Source organism: Telmatherina bonti, assembly GCF_933228915.1.
Source record: "Telmatherina bonti genome assembly, chromosome: 9".
Classification (NCBI taxonomy): Eukaryota; Metazoa; Chordata; class Actinopteri; order Atheriniformes; family Telmatherinidae; genus Telmatherina; species Telmatherina bonti.
The window spans coordinates 18173733-18191065 of NC_136627.1; the positions used below are offsets into that span (position 1 = coordinate 18173733).

A 17333-nucleotide genomic window follows, 5' to 3' on the forward strand; every position below is an offset into this window, starting at 1 on the left:
AATATTTCTCAATTTAAACTACGAGTGATTTGTGAATATTATGATCTATGTTTTATAGAATTCAGAAACATATCTGTGTATAATGATGTGTAATGATTAAAGTAATAAAGGCATGATTAAAAGACATTATTACCTTCAGGCACTAAGGTAGGGGTCACCAACTCTGGTCCTCAAGAGCTACCACCTTGCAGGTTTTAGTGTTTCCCTGTTGCAGCACAACTGACCCAAATCATTGGCTCATTAAAAGGCAGGTGCAGAAGATGACAAGTTGTTGGAGAACTTTTTCATTTGAATCAAGTGTGTTGTACCTGGAAAACACTAAAACCTGCAGGATGGACTGGAGTTGGTGACCCCTTCACTAAGATATCAGTGGACTACTAAAACAACTGTGTTGTTTTGGAAATTACTGCATGGGCTTAAAGACCTCTAAAAAAAGTATTCTTACTAAAGCTTATTTGTTGCTACATCCACAGTGCAAAACTCCCCATGTGAAAAAAAAACAAGATCCAGTGGCATGTTCTCTCATCATAAAATTCTAACTTGCAAATCAAAATCTGAAATTAGGTTTGGAAGGTAAGGTTGATCTGCCTTTCAGACTCATTATCATAGTTTAAAGCCAGCCTCTCTTATATGGAGGTGCATCAGTAAACATGTAATCAGTCACTTCTACATGTGCAGCAGCAGCATTAATAACCAGTGTTAAATACAGTTTCTCAATCATGCCATCAGTTTGAAATGTTCTCACGAAAGGCCTGGATGAATTTCATCACCTTCTGTATGTATCACAGCAGCATGATTCTGTAGCTGAAAGTCAGTATAATACCTGCCACCTATTAAAACAATGTAAATGTCAAGACCCAACTCTGTTAAGCAACAAAATTTCTATCTGATACAATGTCTTTATACCATTTTTAACTTAATAAAGGGTTTAAATGATAAGTGAATTGTAGCATTTATTGTCGTATGAATTACAGTCTCCATTCTTTGTAAAAAGTGTTGTATCACTTAAAGCTCGCTGTTAAAATACATGTCAGGTTATTTTCAATTAACATTTATAATACAAAAAACTTTATATAATTTGCAAACAATATTTAAGCATTAATGCACATTTACCTTTGTCTTGTTTTCACAAGTGGTATTTTGTTTTAGTTTCTGACACCATGTATCAATAAGATGATCTTCTGAAACCATGATGAAAAAAAAAATGTTTTGTAGATTTTCTGAACAATTATGGCATTCCTTAGAGAAAATAAAGTAGTGGGATTTTGTCCTTGCTTTCCAAACCAAGGGAGGTGAGTGTACACATCTACTGCAGGATTGTTGGTGGCGGTGGTGAACTGGGTCAATGTATCTGGCCAGTTAAGATCTGAAGTGATTATTCTTTTTTGAGTGTTATTTCAGTGTAACTTGATCCAGACTGCTTGTATTTCACATCACAGAAATTTATTCATGTCAAAAGATAAATACATTCAGTTCTACTGTGACAGTTTACAGCTGAATTATGTGCTTTTTTTGTTTTTACCATTGCTGATGCAACACTAGATTTACCATTAAGTAGAGAAATAGACAGACCATATACACATACAAATTCAACATTACAAACCTTATTCTGTCTTTTGAACATAGTAAAAGCTAAAGAGAGCAGCCCACTACTCAGGGTGCAGCGGTTTCAAATCTACAGTATATACAGCACAACTATCCAAAATAATCAGTTCTCAAGTAACAGCAACAAAAGCACATACTTACTCAGAACTGAGTTTCAAAGTCACAACAGAGGTGATTCATTGGCCTGTGAACACAACAAAGATATGGATGTTTTGCTTACTTAAAGCAAATGTGCACATCTAAGTGGGGAAAAGAAAAAAGGGAAAGAGCTTTTATGTGGGCTTTCACTTATACAGCCTCTTTTAGACAAGGTTGGAGCATGTCAACCTGGGTGAGAATTCAACCTGATTTTTTTTATTTCTGACTGACTTTGATTTATATACGTTCATTTTAGATAAATAAATAAATTTTTAATTTGCGTGTGAGAATCTGTAAATAATACTTATATTAAATATATATTTATATTCTGGAGCAGTTAAAACCTGCTGACTATAACCATTTGAAAGTTAGTTCATTCCCATCAGGTATGTTCCACCCATACACATAAAGTTTATTCTGTGTTTATGTGCACCTCACGAGATAGATAAAACTGCCAAAAGAGGCATGTTTTGGTTAAAGGGAGTATGGTTCAATCATAGTTACACTACCTTCATGGACCAGGTGAGAGGTACAAATATTTTAAGTATGCTGTCTGCATTGTGCCTTCAGTTTACAGCAAGAGACACTTAAGAACAGCTGAGGACAAAATTGTGAGAATGTGTGAGCATGTGTGTGTTTTGATTGCAGGAGGCTGGTGTGTCCTAAAGGGTTTCCAGTAGCCAATCAAACAGGCTGGCCTGAAGAGAGCAGCTTGCTTCTTGCTCATTCTCATGTAGTTTACAGAACTGAACCACAGCTCTGAACAAGTCTGAAACCCTCCATGACTTCTGAGACATCAGGTGGACCACCTTCTGAAACTGACAGTGAACACACACAGAAACCAATAATAACTAGAGTGTCATGCATTTCATGTGCAAAGAAATATTAACCAAATTTGATGTGTTTATAATTATAAGAGGCAACATAAGCAAATGCTTCACAGATACTCACTCCTACCTTTGCAACCCTTTCCTCTTTGGACTTCCTGAAGTAGAGTATAGGTAGGCCCAGTTCTGATGCAGCGATCCACTGTAGGGCCACTCTCAACTCCAAGTCCACACACTCCTGCTCAAGGTCGCAGTTTACCACTAAAAGCTCCTTAAGGTTGCAACAGCTGCCAGCTGTACTTGCTGAACTGCTCTCTAAAAGATCAGAGGTAATGGGACATACAGTATTGGAGATCATTCCTACATAACACATCTTGGAGATGTATGCCATCAATGCACTGCAGGACTGAACACATCACTGATTCTGCTCTGTTGCTGGGAATTTGCACATAAAGTTGGAAGGCAGTCACTCCATATATTCAGCTCCATTAAATAAAGATGCTATGAGATCTGTTCTAGTTTGGGTTAAACTTGCACAAATCTTAAAATATATATATAACCTGAATGGGTAAAACTTCTCTTTGTAACTATTTAAAATGATAAAAAGCTAATGGATTCTGTAAGATTTGGCCGTCTCTTCAAACAGTTTGAAATTTGAAAGAAAACTAATTCCTGCTCTTTTTATTAGTATTAGTTGTAATTTCAGCATCAGCAACTGTATTGTGTCAGTATTTGCCCAGGAACTGGGAGATGAGGAGACATTTCCCAGAACAAGCTGGAAGTTGCATGTCTTGACAAGAAGAATTTGACTTTGGACTGTTGGATTTTATTTTTCACACAACAAACCCATAGATATCGTTACAAAGATCACTACAAATCTAGGAACTTTCTAATGGGGAATAGACTCACCAATAACCTTGGTTCCTGTCATGTGGCCTCTCTCTGTCACCTCCCTGTAAAAAGAGCAAAATATTGAAAACTGAACGTACAAGTGAGTTACAAGGAGAAGTTGGCAAGTTTAAAAATATATTCATTCATTTTGATGCAAAGAGAATCTGAAAACTACTGAAAAGCTTCTATTTGGAAGACTTTTGCAGTCAAAAAGAACATGTGTGTTACACTGATAGTTTATCTGTTAACTTGTCTGTCCACCATGGTTTTGTGTGAGAACCATAGACTTTACATAAAAAGATGGACGTAGCCTCCGTGATGTCAGCCATTGATTTCTGAAGAGCTGAATTGAAGCTCAGTGGGCGGTTCCTACCGTCGCCATCTTGGCAGAGGCATGCGTGTCGTTTTGCCTGGAAAATACATATTTGGGCAAAGAGGTGGAGCTGAGAGGGGGGCTGTGAGCATCATGGTGGATGATTGACATCGAGCGAACTCCAAGCTTTCTGTAGGTAAAAGCTTACCGAGCTAACCTGGAGATAACAGGAGCTAACCAGCTAACAGAGGTTAGTGGGCTAAAGCTAAGTCACGTTCTTAACCGGCTAAAAAACCGTGGCTGTTCTACGTTCTTCTGACTTGAAGCGGGAGATCTTGTACCTGTCAATCAAAAGGACACACCCCTAAATATGCCAAACTTCGAGATTAAATTACTTTTAAATGGGCAAGTTTAAAAAAAAATTCACTCCCCCCACAGTTCTCATGAAGGTAAACCGAAAATAAATGAACCGAAAATAAATTTTTGAACCAGGCTGTAAACATGTTTATTTCTGCTGTGAAGTTGGCCTGTTTAACATGGGAGTTTAGGTAGATTTGCTCTGTTTTGCAGCCAGACCCTAGTGGATGAAGGGGGAACTGCAGTTTCATGCACTTCCGCACTGGCTTCACTTTTAACAGCCGGAGGCTCTGTCCATCTTTCATATACTAACTATAGTGAAAACACAAGGACAAACAATAGTATGTGTTCTGCAAACTTTTTATTCAGTAATGTCATGATGGACCTGAAAAGTGCACACTGATAAAAAGTTTCAGCAGCTGCAGGTGGTAGTAATATATACCTGATGACTGTGCTCTGAGTGGGCACATCTGTAAAAGCATCCAGGTCAACCAAGCCAAGACTAGAAGTGCTGCTGTTCCCATTCCTGCCATTGAATAATGAAAAGACATGTGACTCCACATGTTGTTGCTAACATGTAAAAAGAGTAAAAACCAAACATAGCGATGGACATCATGTTATTCATTAGCAGGGGTAGCAGAACTGGACTCTTAAGCTTGTGGGTGGGGGGGCTGGTGAATTCTGTCTGGCAGCAAGCTCGCCTGAATATGAGGATGAAGAGATCTAGGGTAGTTTTAGTGGGTAGGGTGGACAGGCCAGGCTGGCAGCCATGCCCTTGTGTCACAACATGGATTACGGATGAGGCGGAGTTAAAGTAAGCAGGTAGATGGAGAGCTTGCAAGGAGCAGCAGGTGTTATGGTGGTGTAGTTATACTGTTATGCTAAACACATAACCCATCAATCTTCTGTCTTTGATCAAGAATATCTCAACACATTTATAAGCCGAAACATTAAGCATGCAGATATTAAAGTAATATTATTTGAGCTGTTATTTCGGTATATTGCTTTTAAAGACTATCCAAGACCTCATTTAAATTCAAATGAGAATCTGATGAAGCAGAGAATGGTGTAGCCAATGTTCTGAACCACTTATTTAGTATGCAACATCACAGCCCTGTACCACTGCAGCCTACTAGAGGTAGTCTGGAGTGCAGGCAGGGTCTAGCCCTGTATGGCTTTAAGGAGCTCTTTGCCATACACTGCTTTAGCAGGTGAGAGTGCTGCAGCAGCAGGGAGTCAGTTGGCATTGGCACAGGAGAACACAAGTGTCACTAGCAATGGGCCAATGAGAGTGGGGTGAGGGTGGGAGTAGCAGCATTTGGAGCAGTATCGAGGAGCAACGGTTACTGACCCCTCACTCAGCTGGATAAAACTACTGGTTTCCTCGTGGGGGTCATCTTCGGGGGTTATATGAGACCAGCTCCCCATGCTATCTTCACTGCTAGCACTCATTGAACGCTTGTCCCTCTTCACTACTGCAGCCACCGCCACAGCTGGCCTGTCCCTCTCACTGCTGGGGAGAGCAAACCGCAAGATGGTGGGGGTGACTTTGTTCCCGTGTTGTCATAATCACTGTCTATGCAGAGTAAGCACTACATTTAGTTGAAATGACCAAATATTCTAAAATGCAGCAATGGGACAATTAATGCTGCTCATCTAACACACTTCTTATAAAAACAAGCCTTTGGAAATGTAAATAAATAAGCACCGCACAAGTAAAAAGCCTATTCATTTCTGTATTTTTCATGCATCAGCAAACAGCATTTCCCACAGGCACTGCTGGCTCAGTGTTTTCCTTTCCTTTTTTTTGGGAAAGTTATTAAATTAAGTCATAATTAAATGTTTGAGGGCTGATGTCCTCACCAATTCTGGAGGGAAATCAGGTTTAATTGAATAGGCAAGTGATTAAGTTCCACTCTTAGACAAGGGACTAACAGTTGCACTCCACTTGTTTCTGGATTACATGTATTGTAAAATGAAAAGAAACGCGCCTGGTTACTCTCTTGTGGTCTGGAAGATTTCCCCCTTTTCTTTTTTTAAATTTACTGTTGAACATGGCTTACTTTGATGATCTTCATTGAAAAAAGAAAAGACACATGACATATTTTTAACTTTACATAAGGATAAGCCTCAATTAAATATTTAATTTATTCATTTGTTTTTCTTGCAAGCAATGCATTTCTTCAGGCAAAGCATGTGTCCACTGGGATTTTGGTCCACTCTTTTTCTTTTTTTTTTGTTAAGATTGGCAAGAATTTGTGATCAAATGACTCCATTGTCCCAACTTAAGACTCTCTCACAAACTCTGAAAATGACAAAGCTATTGGATTGTGGCTAGGTCAATTCATGCTCTTGAGTTTGTTGTTTGTAATTCATTGACCACTCAAGTTTAATGTTTTAGATAATTACCTTCTTGGAAGTTGTAATCTGTAAAAAAAATAAAGTTTTTTCAGCAGATTGCTCAATTTAGTTGTTTCTCCCTCCTGTTAGATTAAATGTAGCTCTTTCCAAAATGTCCATAAAAATAATTAATTAACACTAAGGCTTTCTTGGTTAATCAAGACAATTTTGGTAACACCAACTTAAGGCAGAAACTGCATAACACTGGTCTCACTAAGAACTGACCAAGGAGAACACACTTCTCTGAGACATGGCGACAATAGTTCGCTAAAAATTGCTAAAAATGAAAACTATATATTTTCAATGACGTAAAAAAAATAAATAAATAAATTAAAAAAAAAAAAAAAAAAATATATATATATATATATATATATATATATATATATATATATATATATATATATATATATATATATATATATATATATAAAAGAGTTTTTTTGGAAGCAGAGATATGGGTTACATATGGTGAAACATAATCATCAAGATCATTTTTGGGTGCCAGAATACCTTTGAACGAGACAACAATCTGCAACATACAATCAAAAAATGTTTAAAAAAGAACAATATAAACAAGAGTGGCGCAACCAAAGGCTAAACCTGAATCCCATTCAGTATCAGTGAATAAGAGTCGACACCAGAACGAAAGCAAAATATCCTTCCAACTTTAGACCTTAAAAATACTTTAAAGGGGCTCTGTTAGGCTGTTTCTAAACTTTCTACAATGTTACAGTGTTTAATAATAGAGCCACTTTAAAGTGGTTCTAATATGCACATTTCAGTCTAATTTATTTTGATATGCAAGTCCAGAAGGGCAAGAAATAATCAAGCATTTATCACAAACCCCTTCATTCTTTTTGTATTGATCCTCTCAGATCAACCTCTGCCAGAAACAAGCAAACAGAGACAGCTCCGCCCTCTGTCCTGCCTGTGGGCTGCGTCTTATTGGTCAACTGCTAGGAGTAGTTATACTGAGCAGTGAAGGTGGGTGTGGCTTTCTTCTCGTGAACGTGCACGACCTCGAGAAGATGACCAATCAATGAGTCCTTCCCCTGGGACGTCACTTAAATTTCGAAGTAGAAATAGCTGTCTAAAACAAATAGTTTCTGTCGCCTTGGAAACTCAAACAGGCGTTGAAGTGATAAAAAACGGCACCGCTCATTCAACACTACAGCACTGTAGAAAGCTCAGAAAACTAGAAGCACAATAGAGCCCTTTAATATAATAAAGAATAGTACAAAATCCAAGAGGAAAAACATTTACTGACAAACTGAATAAATAAGCTTTGAATTTTAAATGTCAAATGATTGTCAATTTTAAATGAATTTGATTGTCAAATGCAACTTGTAATTTTCCTAGCATTTTAACAAAATTCCTTACATTTTTGACTCTAGAAAACCCAATTGGAATGGATATGAAAAACTGTGAATACAGTTTTTACAAGCTTCTTGCAAATCAGCAGAAACAGTTTAATTTGATTCCAGACTGATATGTACTATGACTCATGGCCTCACACAGCCTAAGGATTTGAAAACACACAGCAAAACCTTATGCTTTTTAAATTAGAATTAATCTTGCCATACTAGTGAGTCCTTAGTGTGGCTCAAATAAGGCATGCAATACTGATAACACCCACTTGCCTTGTTATTTTATGTCTTTCAATGCATTCTAAATACCTTCGAGTGTGTTGTGGTTTTACTGTGTTATCCAATAGCGAGGGCATCTTGTACTGATTAAGTGGAGCTCAACAGGCCCTTAGAGGATAAGAGACGAAGGCACTAAAAGCCCTCTGCACACAGTGCATCACCCAGACAGCGTGAGTCACAGCCTAGCCAAACGTTTGTCAAAGTATACACACTTCCACATAGATCCGTTTTTTCTCAGTCAATGGATCCTCTGTGTACCAGCTGTGTTTTGATCTAGTTCTGAGAAAAGCATTAATGCACTGTAAACCATGATTTTATAGAGGTGATGTTTTTCTGTATGTCTTTTATATTTGTTTTAACTGTTACTTTATTTTTGTTGCTTATTCTTTACTGACTGATATCTCTTACAGTCTGTATTGAGGTGCTACTGGGCTATAAAAATCTTTCTGCTTGAAGGACTGGTCTGACTCTCAAACAACACTGGGAGCTGTGGAATACCTGGTGTTGCTGGCAACAGCTCTCTCCACGAGTGTAGTGTCCGAAGACATTTCCTGAGGTCCTCCTCCTGTTCTGTCAGAGTTTGAAAGAGTCTCTTCAACCCTCTGATCTCCTTCAATGTGGATCAGCGGTACATCTCTGGGGCCCCTTGTGCAGGAAGTACTGCTGTCACAAGTCCCGGACCCGACTACAGTGCCAGCTTGCTCCTGGCTGGACCTGCTTCGATTACAAATTAGGTGAGATTGTTTGAATCCTCTTCTTCTTTCACCAACAGGTGTATGTGGCAGTGAGTGTGACCCAGGCATTGCCCCAGCTACATCTTGTTGTCCTCCCAGTGCAGACTTGCCAATATCGACAATGTCAGCTGCCAGTCTATTGGCAAATTGTTGAACATGAGGCTGGGAGTCTCCTGCAGCCTCTAACTCAATACTGTCCTCTGGGTCAGCAATGATCTTGTTCTTTCTCATCAACGATTCAATGGAGCTCGACCATGTCTCGTGGATCAGCATATCAGTAATATGGTCAGTCTTACCTCTTTGGTAGAGGCACGAGTCAGACTTACATAGTCCTGTAGCTGACACTGAGTTTGTGGGGAAGATGTTAAGTGTATCTCCATGAACGTTGCGGGCAAATCCATCAAATGAGTTGGCTTTTATGGGGGAGTTGACGGTCAGTCGGGAGTCTGAGGAGCGCCTGTCTGGAACAGAAGACTGTCGTATGCAGAAGGGTGTTCGAGGAGAAGGGGGGAAAAGGCTATTGCTCCACTCTTTAGTCTTAGCAATGCCATATTCTTTGTTCTCCTTATCCATATCCCGAAGCATGAACCGATAGAACTCCTCTGTGATGCTCTCTGTGCTAGACTGCTTAGAGAGGCAGGCTGAGGCCCTGACATTAAGGTGACCATTTTTCTTTGTTGCAGCCTGTTGGACAGCCGCAGCCAGAATGCTACTGGCATTCTTTCCTGCGTAGTAGTCCAGCAGCAGGTCAAACCCTCGGCCCTCAGTCTCCATTTGATTAATCATAAACCGTGAAAACTCATCTGTGATGCTCTCGCAGCTGGACTGCTTGGAAATTGAGCTACCACGGCTCAAGTTCTGACCTAACCGACTGCCAGGACCCAGGGTGTTGGGTGTGCCTGAGGGGTCTGCATCTTCTTCTGGAATGCTCTCATAACTAGATGCCTTCCCACGACTCCACCTCTCACATTGCAGCCTGCTGCGCTGCTGGCCCGTTTTGGAGGTGTCCACAATATTGAGTTCAGGGCAGTTCATGATCCTGGCTGTGACTTCGGAGGCAAAGAGGGCAAATGGGTCCTGTGGTTCATCAGGGTTGACGGATTCATCAACCACCCGGTTGACCAGTCGCTCCATTAGTTCTGGCTGTTCCTCTGTTTTCCTCTTAATCTCACTGAGCCGTGGTGCTCGATGTTTCCTGGAGCCTGCATTGCTGCTTTGAACCTCTTTCCTCCTGAGTACTGTGCGGCAAGCTGGCATTAGGTAAGCTTCCGGTCCTTCAGTAGATGTCCCTTTTAGGGCACAGAACCAAGGCTGTTTTCCAGTAGAGTTTTCCAAACAGATAGCTGCCAGTTCTGTGGCCATGGATACCACAGTTGTAGCCAAATCATCAGCATAGCAAGTAATAGGTGTCCTGGACTCGGAATCTGCTCTTAAAGAAAGCAGGGAACTGCATGAGTTGAGGGAGGACTGTCTGCTGTCGCTGCTTGTTACTAGTCTGCCCCTCCTCTCTGTGCTTTGAATGGGATTTTCACTGAAAGGTTCTCTGCTGCTCTGCTGCTGATCAGACAAGTCTTTGAGTTTAGGCTGATTTTGTCTGCATAAGGTCTGCTGCTGTTGCTCCTTTAAGTGTTCAGTGGAGGAAGATCCAGTAACATCAGCATCCTCCAGAGCATGTTTTTGCCTTAGGCCTGGAAACTTATCCGTGCAGTGTGGCGTGTTGCTCAGGTTCTCATTGTTAGGGAAAGGACCATGGCCAACCACACACTGTAATTGACTTAATAGATCTTTGCTTTCCTTTGTGGTAGAAGCCTCATTAACACAAATGTCACCTTCTTGTGTTTGGTCTGCCCCTTGGTCACATTTGGAGATATGACTGATTTTCTTCTGGGTCAAACAAAGAATATCAAAAAGTAAATTGTTTACGCTGTCCTGCAGAAAAACCTGAAGACTAGGAGCTTCTTTTCCAGCTCCCTCCAGTTCTTTTTTCTTTTTTGCCTTCTCTAAAGCATGCTTGAACAGACTGTCTGCCACTTCATTTATTAACTCATCAACCTCAGTTTCATCCATGCAGCATTTTTTTGGACAAGTAATACCATCTACTATCTTGTTATGCATGGTCTCCAGGAGGTGTGTGACACTCTTGTAGCCTTGTGGTTGTGTCAAAACCTCAGCTGCTTCTCGGTGCAGGACCTCAGCAATGTTCGCTCGAAACGTTTCAACGCTTGAACCCTCTGCCACACTGCAGTGCAACGTAAACGCTGCAGATGCCTTTGCAGCAGACATCAGACCCTGCGATGTCGTGTACACCTCTGTGGTCTCTGCGTCAGAATCACTGCCCTCTGCTGAATCCTCTGTGAGCTCCACAGCTGCTACCGCTCCAGCTACCTGAGCCATGCCGCACACAGCTGAGGATACTGAGTAGTCACTTGTCTCTTCGGCCTCCTGCAGCTCTTCTTCTGTATCTACTTCTGAAGCAGATTGGAGGTTGAGCTTTTCAGTCAACTGTGGGGTTGTGATGGTGCCAATAACACTAGCTGCACAGGCCAAAGCCATCTCAACATGTTTGTGTTCTCCATTGTGAGGGGGAGGATGAGCATTGGCCCCATTTTGGGGCACTTCTCCAGTTTTGGCAGATATATCTTGTACAGGAGACATCTGTGGCTCTGGCCATTCTGCAGCCCCATCAGAACTGTCTGGGCTCTGAACTATAACAATTTTGGGGAGTTCAAAAGAGCAGGCACGTTGATGGGAAGGCTCTTTGGTCTTTGAGGGACCAGTAGAAGGACAGCTGGAGAGGGACACACTTACAGCTGCCTCAGAGACGAAGGAAGTTTCATCTTGAGAGAGTCGTATGAAGGCATCTTGCAGTACAGACTCAGCGAGATTGGTGGCATAGTGACCAGCTGATTCCTTAGTCTGAAGGCTCGCTGGTGGATGCCCGTCCCTTTTTATGTCAGCATCCTCCTGGTTCTGATGATGGGCATGCTGTCCCCTGTAACATGTGAGTCTGACGCAGTGTTTCTGTGTAGCCTCAAACATGCTTTCTCCCAGGTTGCAGCTCTCTGGTTCTGTGAAGAGACATGGACAACAAGGAAAGACAGGGAATGAAAAATGTCCACATTTATCTAAAAGCCGCTCCAACGATTTCTACAATGTTACACTAGGAGAAAAGTATTACGCAGTTTTACCCATCACTGATTTCTGAAACTGAGTTTGTCACATTCAATTTCCCTTGAGACAGAAAATTTCACGATTATTTCCATCTTACAGAATTCATATTCATTGCTGGAGTAATACAAAGGCAATAAATATTTTTCTGTTTTGTGTCCTACATTTTGTTTTGATATAAAAATAATAATTTAGTGCTTCTCTTATACAACTTGGCTAGTGCTGTTGAATTAATTACAAGATTTAACTTCACAAAATATAAAGCTCTATTTTAAAGCTAATGTTTACTAAAAACACCAAACATGAAAACAATATAACCTTTAATTTCTTGTAGTGAATTCCTATTTCATATAATCTACACATTATTCTGGACAAATACACAAAGTAGATCCCAGATTTTGTTTCCAGCAACAGCAGCCTTGTAGGTTTAGGTGAATAACTGTCAATCTGCCATTAAAATCTATGTATTCATGTTGCCTTGACGCTTGGTGCAAAAGGTAACGTTTGTTACTCTGGACCATACCACAGCACTGAGACTGATTTAGTTAAAGTGGCTCTGTTATGCACATTTCAGTCTAATTCATTTTAATATGCAAGTCCAGAAGAGCAAGAAATAATAATAAGCATTTATCACAAACACCTTCATTCATTTTGTATTGATCGTCTCAGAGCAGCCTCTGCCAGAAACAAGCAAACAAGCTGCGTCTGATTGGTCAACTGCTAGGAGTAGTTATACTGAGCAGGAAAGGTGGGTGTGGCTTTCTTCTCGTGAACGTGCACAATCTAGAGAAGATGACTGATCAATGAGTCCCTCCCCGTGACGTCACTAAAATTTCGAAGTAGAAAAAGCTCTCTAAAACAAATATGTGATCATAGTTACGCTGATGACACACAAATCTACATAACCATCTCACCAGGAGAATATAATCTGATTCCAAACTCTGATCAGTTGCATTGATCAAATTAAAGACTGCATGTGCCAGAACTTCCTTCAGTTAAGTATATATAGTTAAGTATAAATAGAAAACTAAAATAATAGTTTTTGAAGCCAAAGAAGAAATATTAAAAGCAATCAGCATTAGGCAGCTACATTGAAAATGAATGACAAAGCCAGAAATCTTGTTGTCACCCTGGACTCAGACCTAAATTTCAGCAGTCACAAAACTGTTATGAAGACAATCTTTTATCACTTGACAAAAATATCCAGGATTAAATGACTGGTGTTTTAGTGGTATTTAGAAACACCTGTCCATGTGTTTATCTTTTGTAGACTAAACTACTATAACGCTGTCCTTGCAGGTCTCCCTAAAATAATCCATCAGGCGGCTGCAGTTAGTCCAGAATGGTGCTGCTCGAGTCCTCACAAAGACCAATAAAATAGATCAGAAATCCTGCTATTACCAGAATACATCCAGGATCTTCTGGTTTGTTATTAAGCAACCAGATCTCTTGGGTTATCAGGGTTTTATCTACTTTCAGTTTCCTGGGTCAGAACTAAACATGGAGAGGCAGAAGTCGGTTTTTATGTTCCTCACATGTGGAAGTGGAAAACTCTCAGAAACCTACAGGTCCACTTTTTCTTTTTCATTGTTTTCTTTAATTTCTAAGTTTTTTATGCTCACTGCACCCCGCTGTAATGCTCTAATAAAGTATTTTTTAATTCATTTCATTTTCATTTCAAATACGGTAAATGTGTTTACGTAAAGCACTAGAATTGTTCTGCAGATGATATTGTGCTTTACTATACCACTTGCCTTGATTTGCCTTACAGTAGTTAATGTTAATGGACTAAGATACAAAGGGCTGTAGTATTACTGAGAGTAAATCATTAATTTCAGAGTTGCAAAATATAATATTATTTGATCTTTACAGGACAATGCTGTGACCAGAAAATAAAACAATCATTCAGTCAGTACCACAAACATATCACATACAGTGATGTCAAATAGCCTAAAGGCTAGAGATAACAAAACTAGGTCAAATTAATGAATATAGAAAAGTGCAAGACTTTGCAAATATTTGAAACTTTTTCTTTACAGCTTTTGATAACTTATTACAACTAGATTTTTGTTCTATATCCAAGTGTGGATTGCTGCAGCAGATACGGCCTAATTAGGACTCGCCACCTCAGTAACAACGGCTCTGCAAGATGCTGCAACATAAAAAATGCCTGCAGGCCTGTCTACAACTTTTGTAAACACTGTCAGTCTGGCTTGTGTTCTTTCATTGTTATAATTATCCAGCAGATTAAGGCCTGCTTAACATTTTTGTCAATGTTCAACATCCAACATCATGTAGAAAATGTCAAGTTTGAAGAAAAAACTATGACAATGGAACCTTTGTGCACTATGCTTAAAGATAAATAGCAAATTAACAATTAAAAATTCAATCTCTGTACTGAAACTCACCATTTCTTACGCCATCATCCTCACTCTCTTCTCCGAGATGCTCTGAGGCTGTCTGGAAGTCTTCTTCTATGGACGAGATGGAACGGTTGGTGTCATCATCGATCCGCTGTCCGGTTCCTTGACCCTGATGAAACTGTCGCTCCTTTCCCCACTGCAAACCCATCAGGAACTTGTTGATCTCACGGATGATGGTGGCTGGTGGTGTGGAGCGCCTCTTCCCTGAACACTGAAGCAGGCACACACCTGTACTTCTCTGCTGCCCACCCTGAATGGAACATATACATATATGTATAACTGTTTACAATACTAGTACTGTCTAAACAAAAGGCCTGCATGTTTGGCCACATTTTCTACACACAATTCTACACATGGTAAACAAAAATACATTTATTTGTAACTATTGGTAGTGATTTTAATATTCCTGATGGTATTTATCTGTTGTTTAGGGTTTGTATTGATTCTGTGTTTACTTTTTCACATAAATCTATTTAGTAAGTTTAAAGGGAACATTACATTGGAGAAAAAGGGATATTGGTTGGGAGTGCCTGCATTTTTTATGACTGCTTAAACTTTCATAATATTCTAAAATTAATAGTTAAAATTGTATCATTGAGTCAATCATTATTTTGTACCAGAGGGTGCATTTCTAGGAATAATAAGAGGTGCTTGAAAAAGAATAACTGAAAAAATAAATGCAGAAATAAATTAATAAATATTTGGACTAGATGACAAATGAAACAATACGAAGTAATTAACAGTGACGACAAATAAAAGAACTAACAATGTTTCATTTCAAAATCATTAGTAACTATCTATGCAAATAGCTGTGATATATTTTGTTTATTTACAGCCTCATGTGTTCTAAGACTCATTTGCATTTCCAGTGAAATAACAAGTAGATGCCATTTGTCACAACAATGAAAGTCCTAAAGATAGATGAGTGGATGATTCAAGCTCAAATCTGATTGGCTGAGAATACTGGAACATGAATTGTTCAGGGAAAAATCTAGTATAAATTATGAGAAAAAGAACCCCATATATATACATACTGACAACACTTCACTACCTTTAATCTATTACTGCCCCACTTACCAGTGTAGTATCATATACCTATTTTTAGAGCAAGCACTATTGATCATAGATCAGCCTTTCATTAAGATGAAAGAAAACCTAATCAGCGTCTACTGTTGGCTGGATATTTGTGTGCTACAGAAGAGGACGCTACTATACTGAGGGGATACAGGCAGAATTACTACCTACTTTGGAAAGCAGAAAAGAATCGCATCTAATCACACTAAATTACTTCTCAGCTAAGCCACCTAAAGTCTCAACTCCATAACCCTGAACAGATATTTTCAAAGCATGAAAATACTTGCAAGGATTTGTAGATCACTGCAAACTCACCTGCAGGGGGGAGTGTGGGTGTATTTGGCAAGTTTCTGAGGCTTCCAAGCCACCGAGAAGTAGGATCTCATTTTCTTTCGGCTGGTGGACAGTCAGTAATTCAACGAGCTTTGGCAGGTCTGGAGACACTGATGCCAATTTCTGCAAGATACACGCTGAGCTCAGAGACAATGCTTGATGATGACAAAAAGGATCTTTCTTTTTTTCTTTTTTTTTTTTTTTTATTATAAAACTTCAAAATTGAACACAACGTGTTCTCTGTGGTTCCAAGTCAGAGACATAATTATGAATTCCCTCCCAAGAAAAGTCATGAACCATCTGGAACAATTATTGATCGCCCACCACTGTCACCAGGCTGCAAAATCTGCTTATCATCTAAACAAATCAGCCCTCTAATTCTGGGTTAATGATCTTGAATCCATGGCAACCGAGGTGACGTGTCTTTGAATTGTGAAATATGATGAAACGAGTTCCTAGGAGAGGAGAGGTGGGCAGGAAAGAAAATGGAGCAGGAAAAATTAGGGGGCGTGATCTAATGTGTGTGGACGAGGAATGCGCTCACCTTGATGCTTCTGTCATCACGACAATCTGCTTTCTGCGGATCCAGATTTAAAAAACAGATCTAAAAAAGAAAGAAAGAAAGAAAAAAAACAGGACATAAGAGTAAAAGAGCGACATGTAATATTTTATGATAACAGCCAACTTCAAGTGGAGTACACGTGCTTCCAGGTGTCATATGTAATGGCAAAATAAATGCACTGTCTTCCTGAATACCACTTTTCTCTGTCCCAGACCCTATCAGCCTGACATAACTGCTTCTCCCTGAGACACATAAACAACATAAACATACCGCAGCTGTCTGTTGTGTCTGAATAACCACAATATGGCAGAGTGTCTCGCTAGCGGAAGCCTCTCTAAAAAAACTTTGTTTTTCAGAGGCTACTAGACCTGCATCTACTCATTCAGGATGCGTCTGTCTTCCTAGCTCACATGTCTTTGCCTCAGGCTGCCGGTTTAATGGTCTGTAATGGAGTCCTCATGTAAGTACTGGGAGTCGGGGACTTTTCTAACAGCTGTTGTTTGGTTCAACAGTGCGGCGTTTCTGATGTAAGGTGGCGTAACAAACCTAGTCCTGTGCAGCTAAAAAAATGAGTACAAGGAGCAGGTGGGGGTGGTTTCCTACTTGAGCAGCTCAATTCAGCATATATATTTATATATGCAAGGTACTAAGACGCACTTTGATGAAAAGCAATTTTTTGTGTCACTGATACCAGCATACATTTCCAACTATTTGGTTGTCATCCCTGATCATCTTCTTGTCATACAGCGAGTGACTGAAGCAGTCTTACGCTTTCAAATGCAAAACATGTGCAAGCGACAGTCTGCTGTGTCTTTTTTATATCATAACACCTCCATATATGCTCGACCTACTGCTACCTCCC

At 39.8% G+C, this 17333-nt stretch overlaps 1 protein-coding gene across 1 annotated transcript in view; it reads right to left on the reverse strand.

Moving 5' to 3' along the window:
• Positions 1 to 2405: 2405 nt before the first annotated feature.
• Positions 2406 to 17333, reverse strand: part of sphkap (SPHK1 interactor, AKAP domain containing) — a gene marked incomplete at both ends in the record, with an annotated part of 31068 nt that continues 16140 nt past the window's right edge. Inside the window, 9 exons of the mRNA XM_079246395.1 lie at positions 2406 to 2561; positions 2701 to 2885; positions 3480 to 3523; positions 4574 to 4657; positions 5483 to 5644; positions 8676 to 11979; positions 14488 to 14752; positions 15892 to 16032; positions 16454 to 16513. Of these exons, the coding sequence (XP_079102521.1) occupies positions 2406 to 2561; positions 2701 to 2885; positions 3480 to 3523; positions 4574 to 4657; positions 5483 to 5644; positions 8676 to 11979; positions 14488 to 14752; positions 15892 to 16032; positions 16454 to 16513 (4401 nt within the window). The remainder of the gene's footprint in view (positions 2562 to 2700; positions 2886 to 3479; positions 3524 to 4573; positions 4658 to 5482; positions 5645 to 8675; positions 11980 to 14487; positions 14753 to 15891; positions 16033 to 16453; positions 16514 to 17333) is intronic.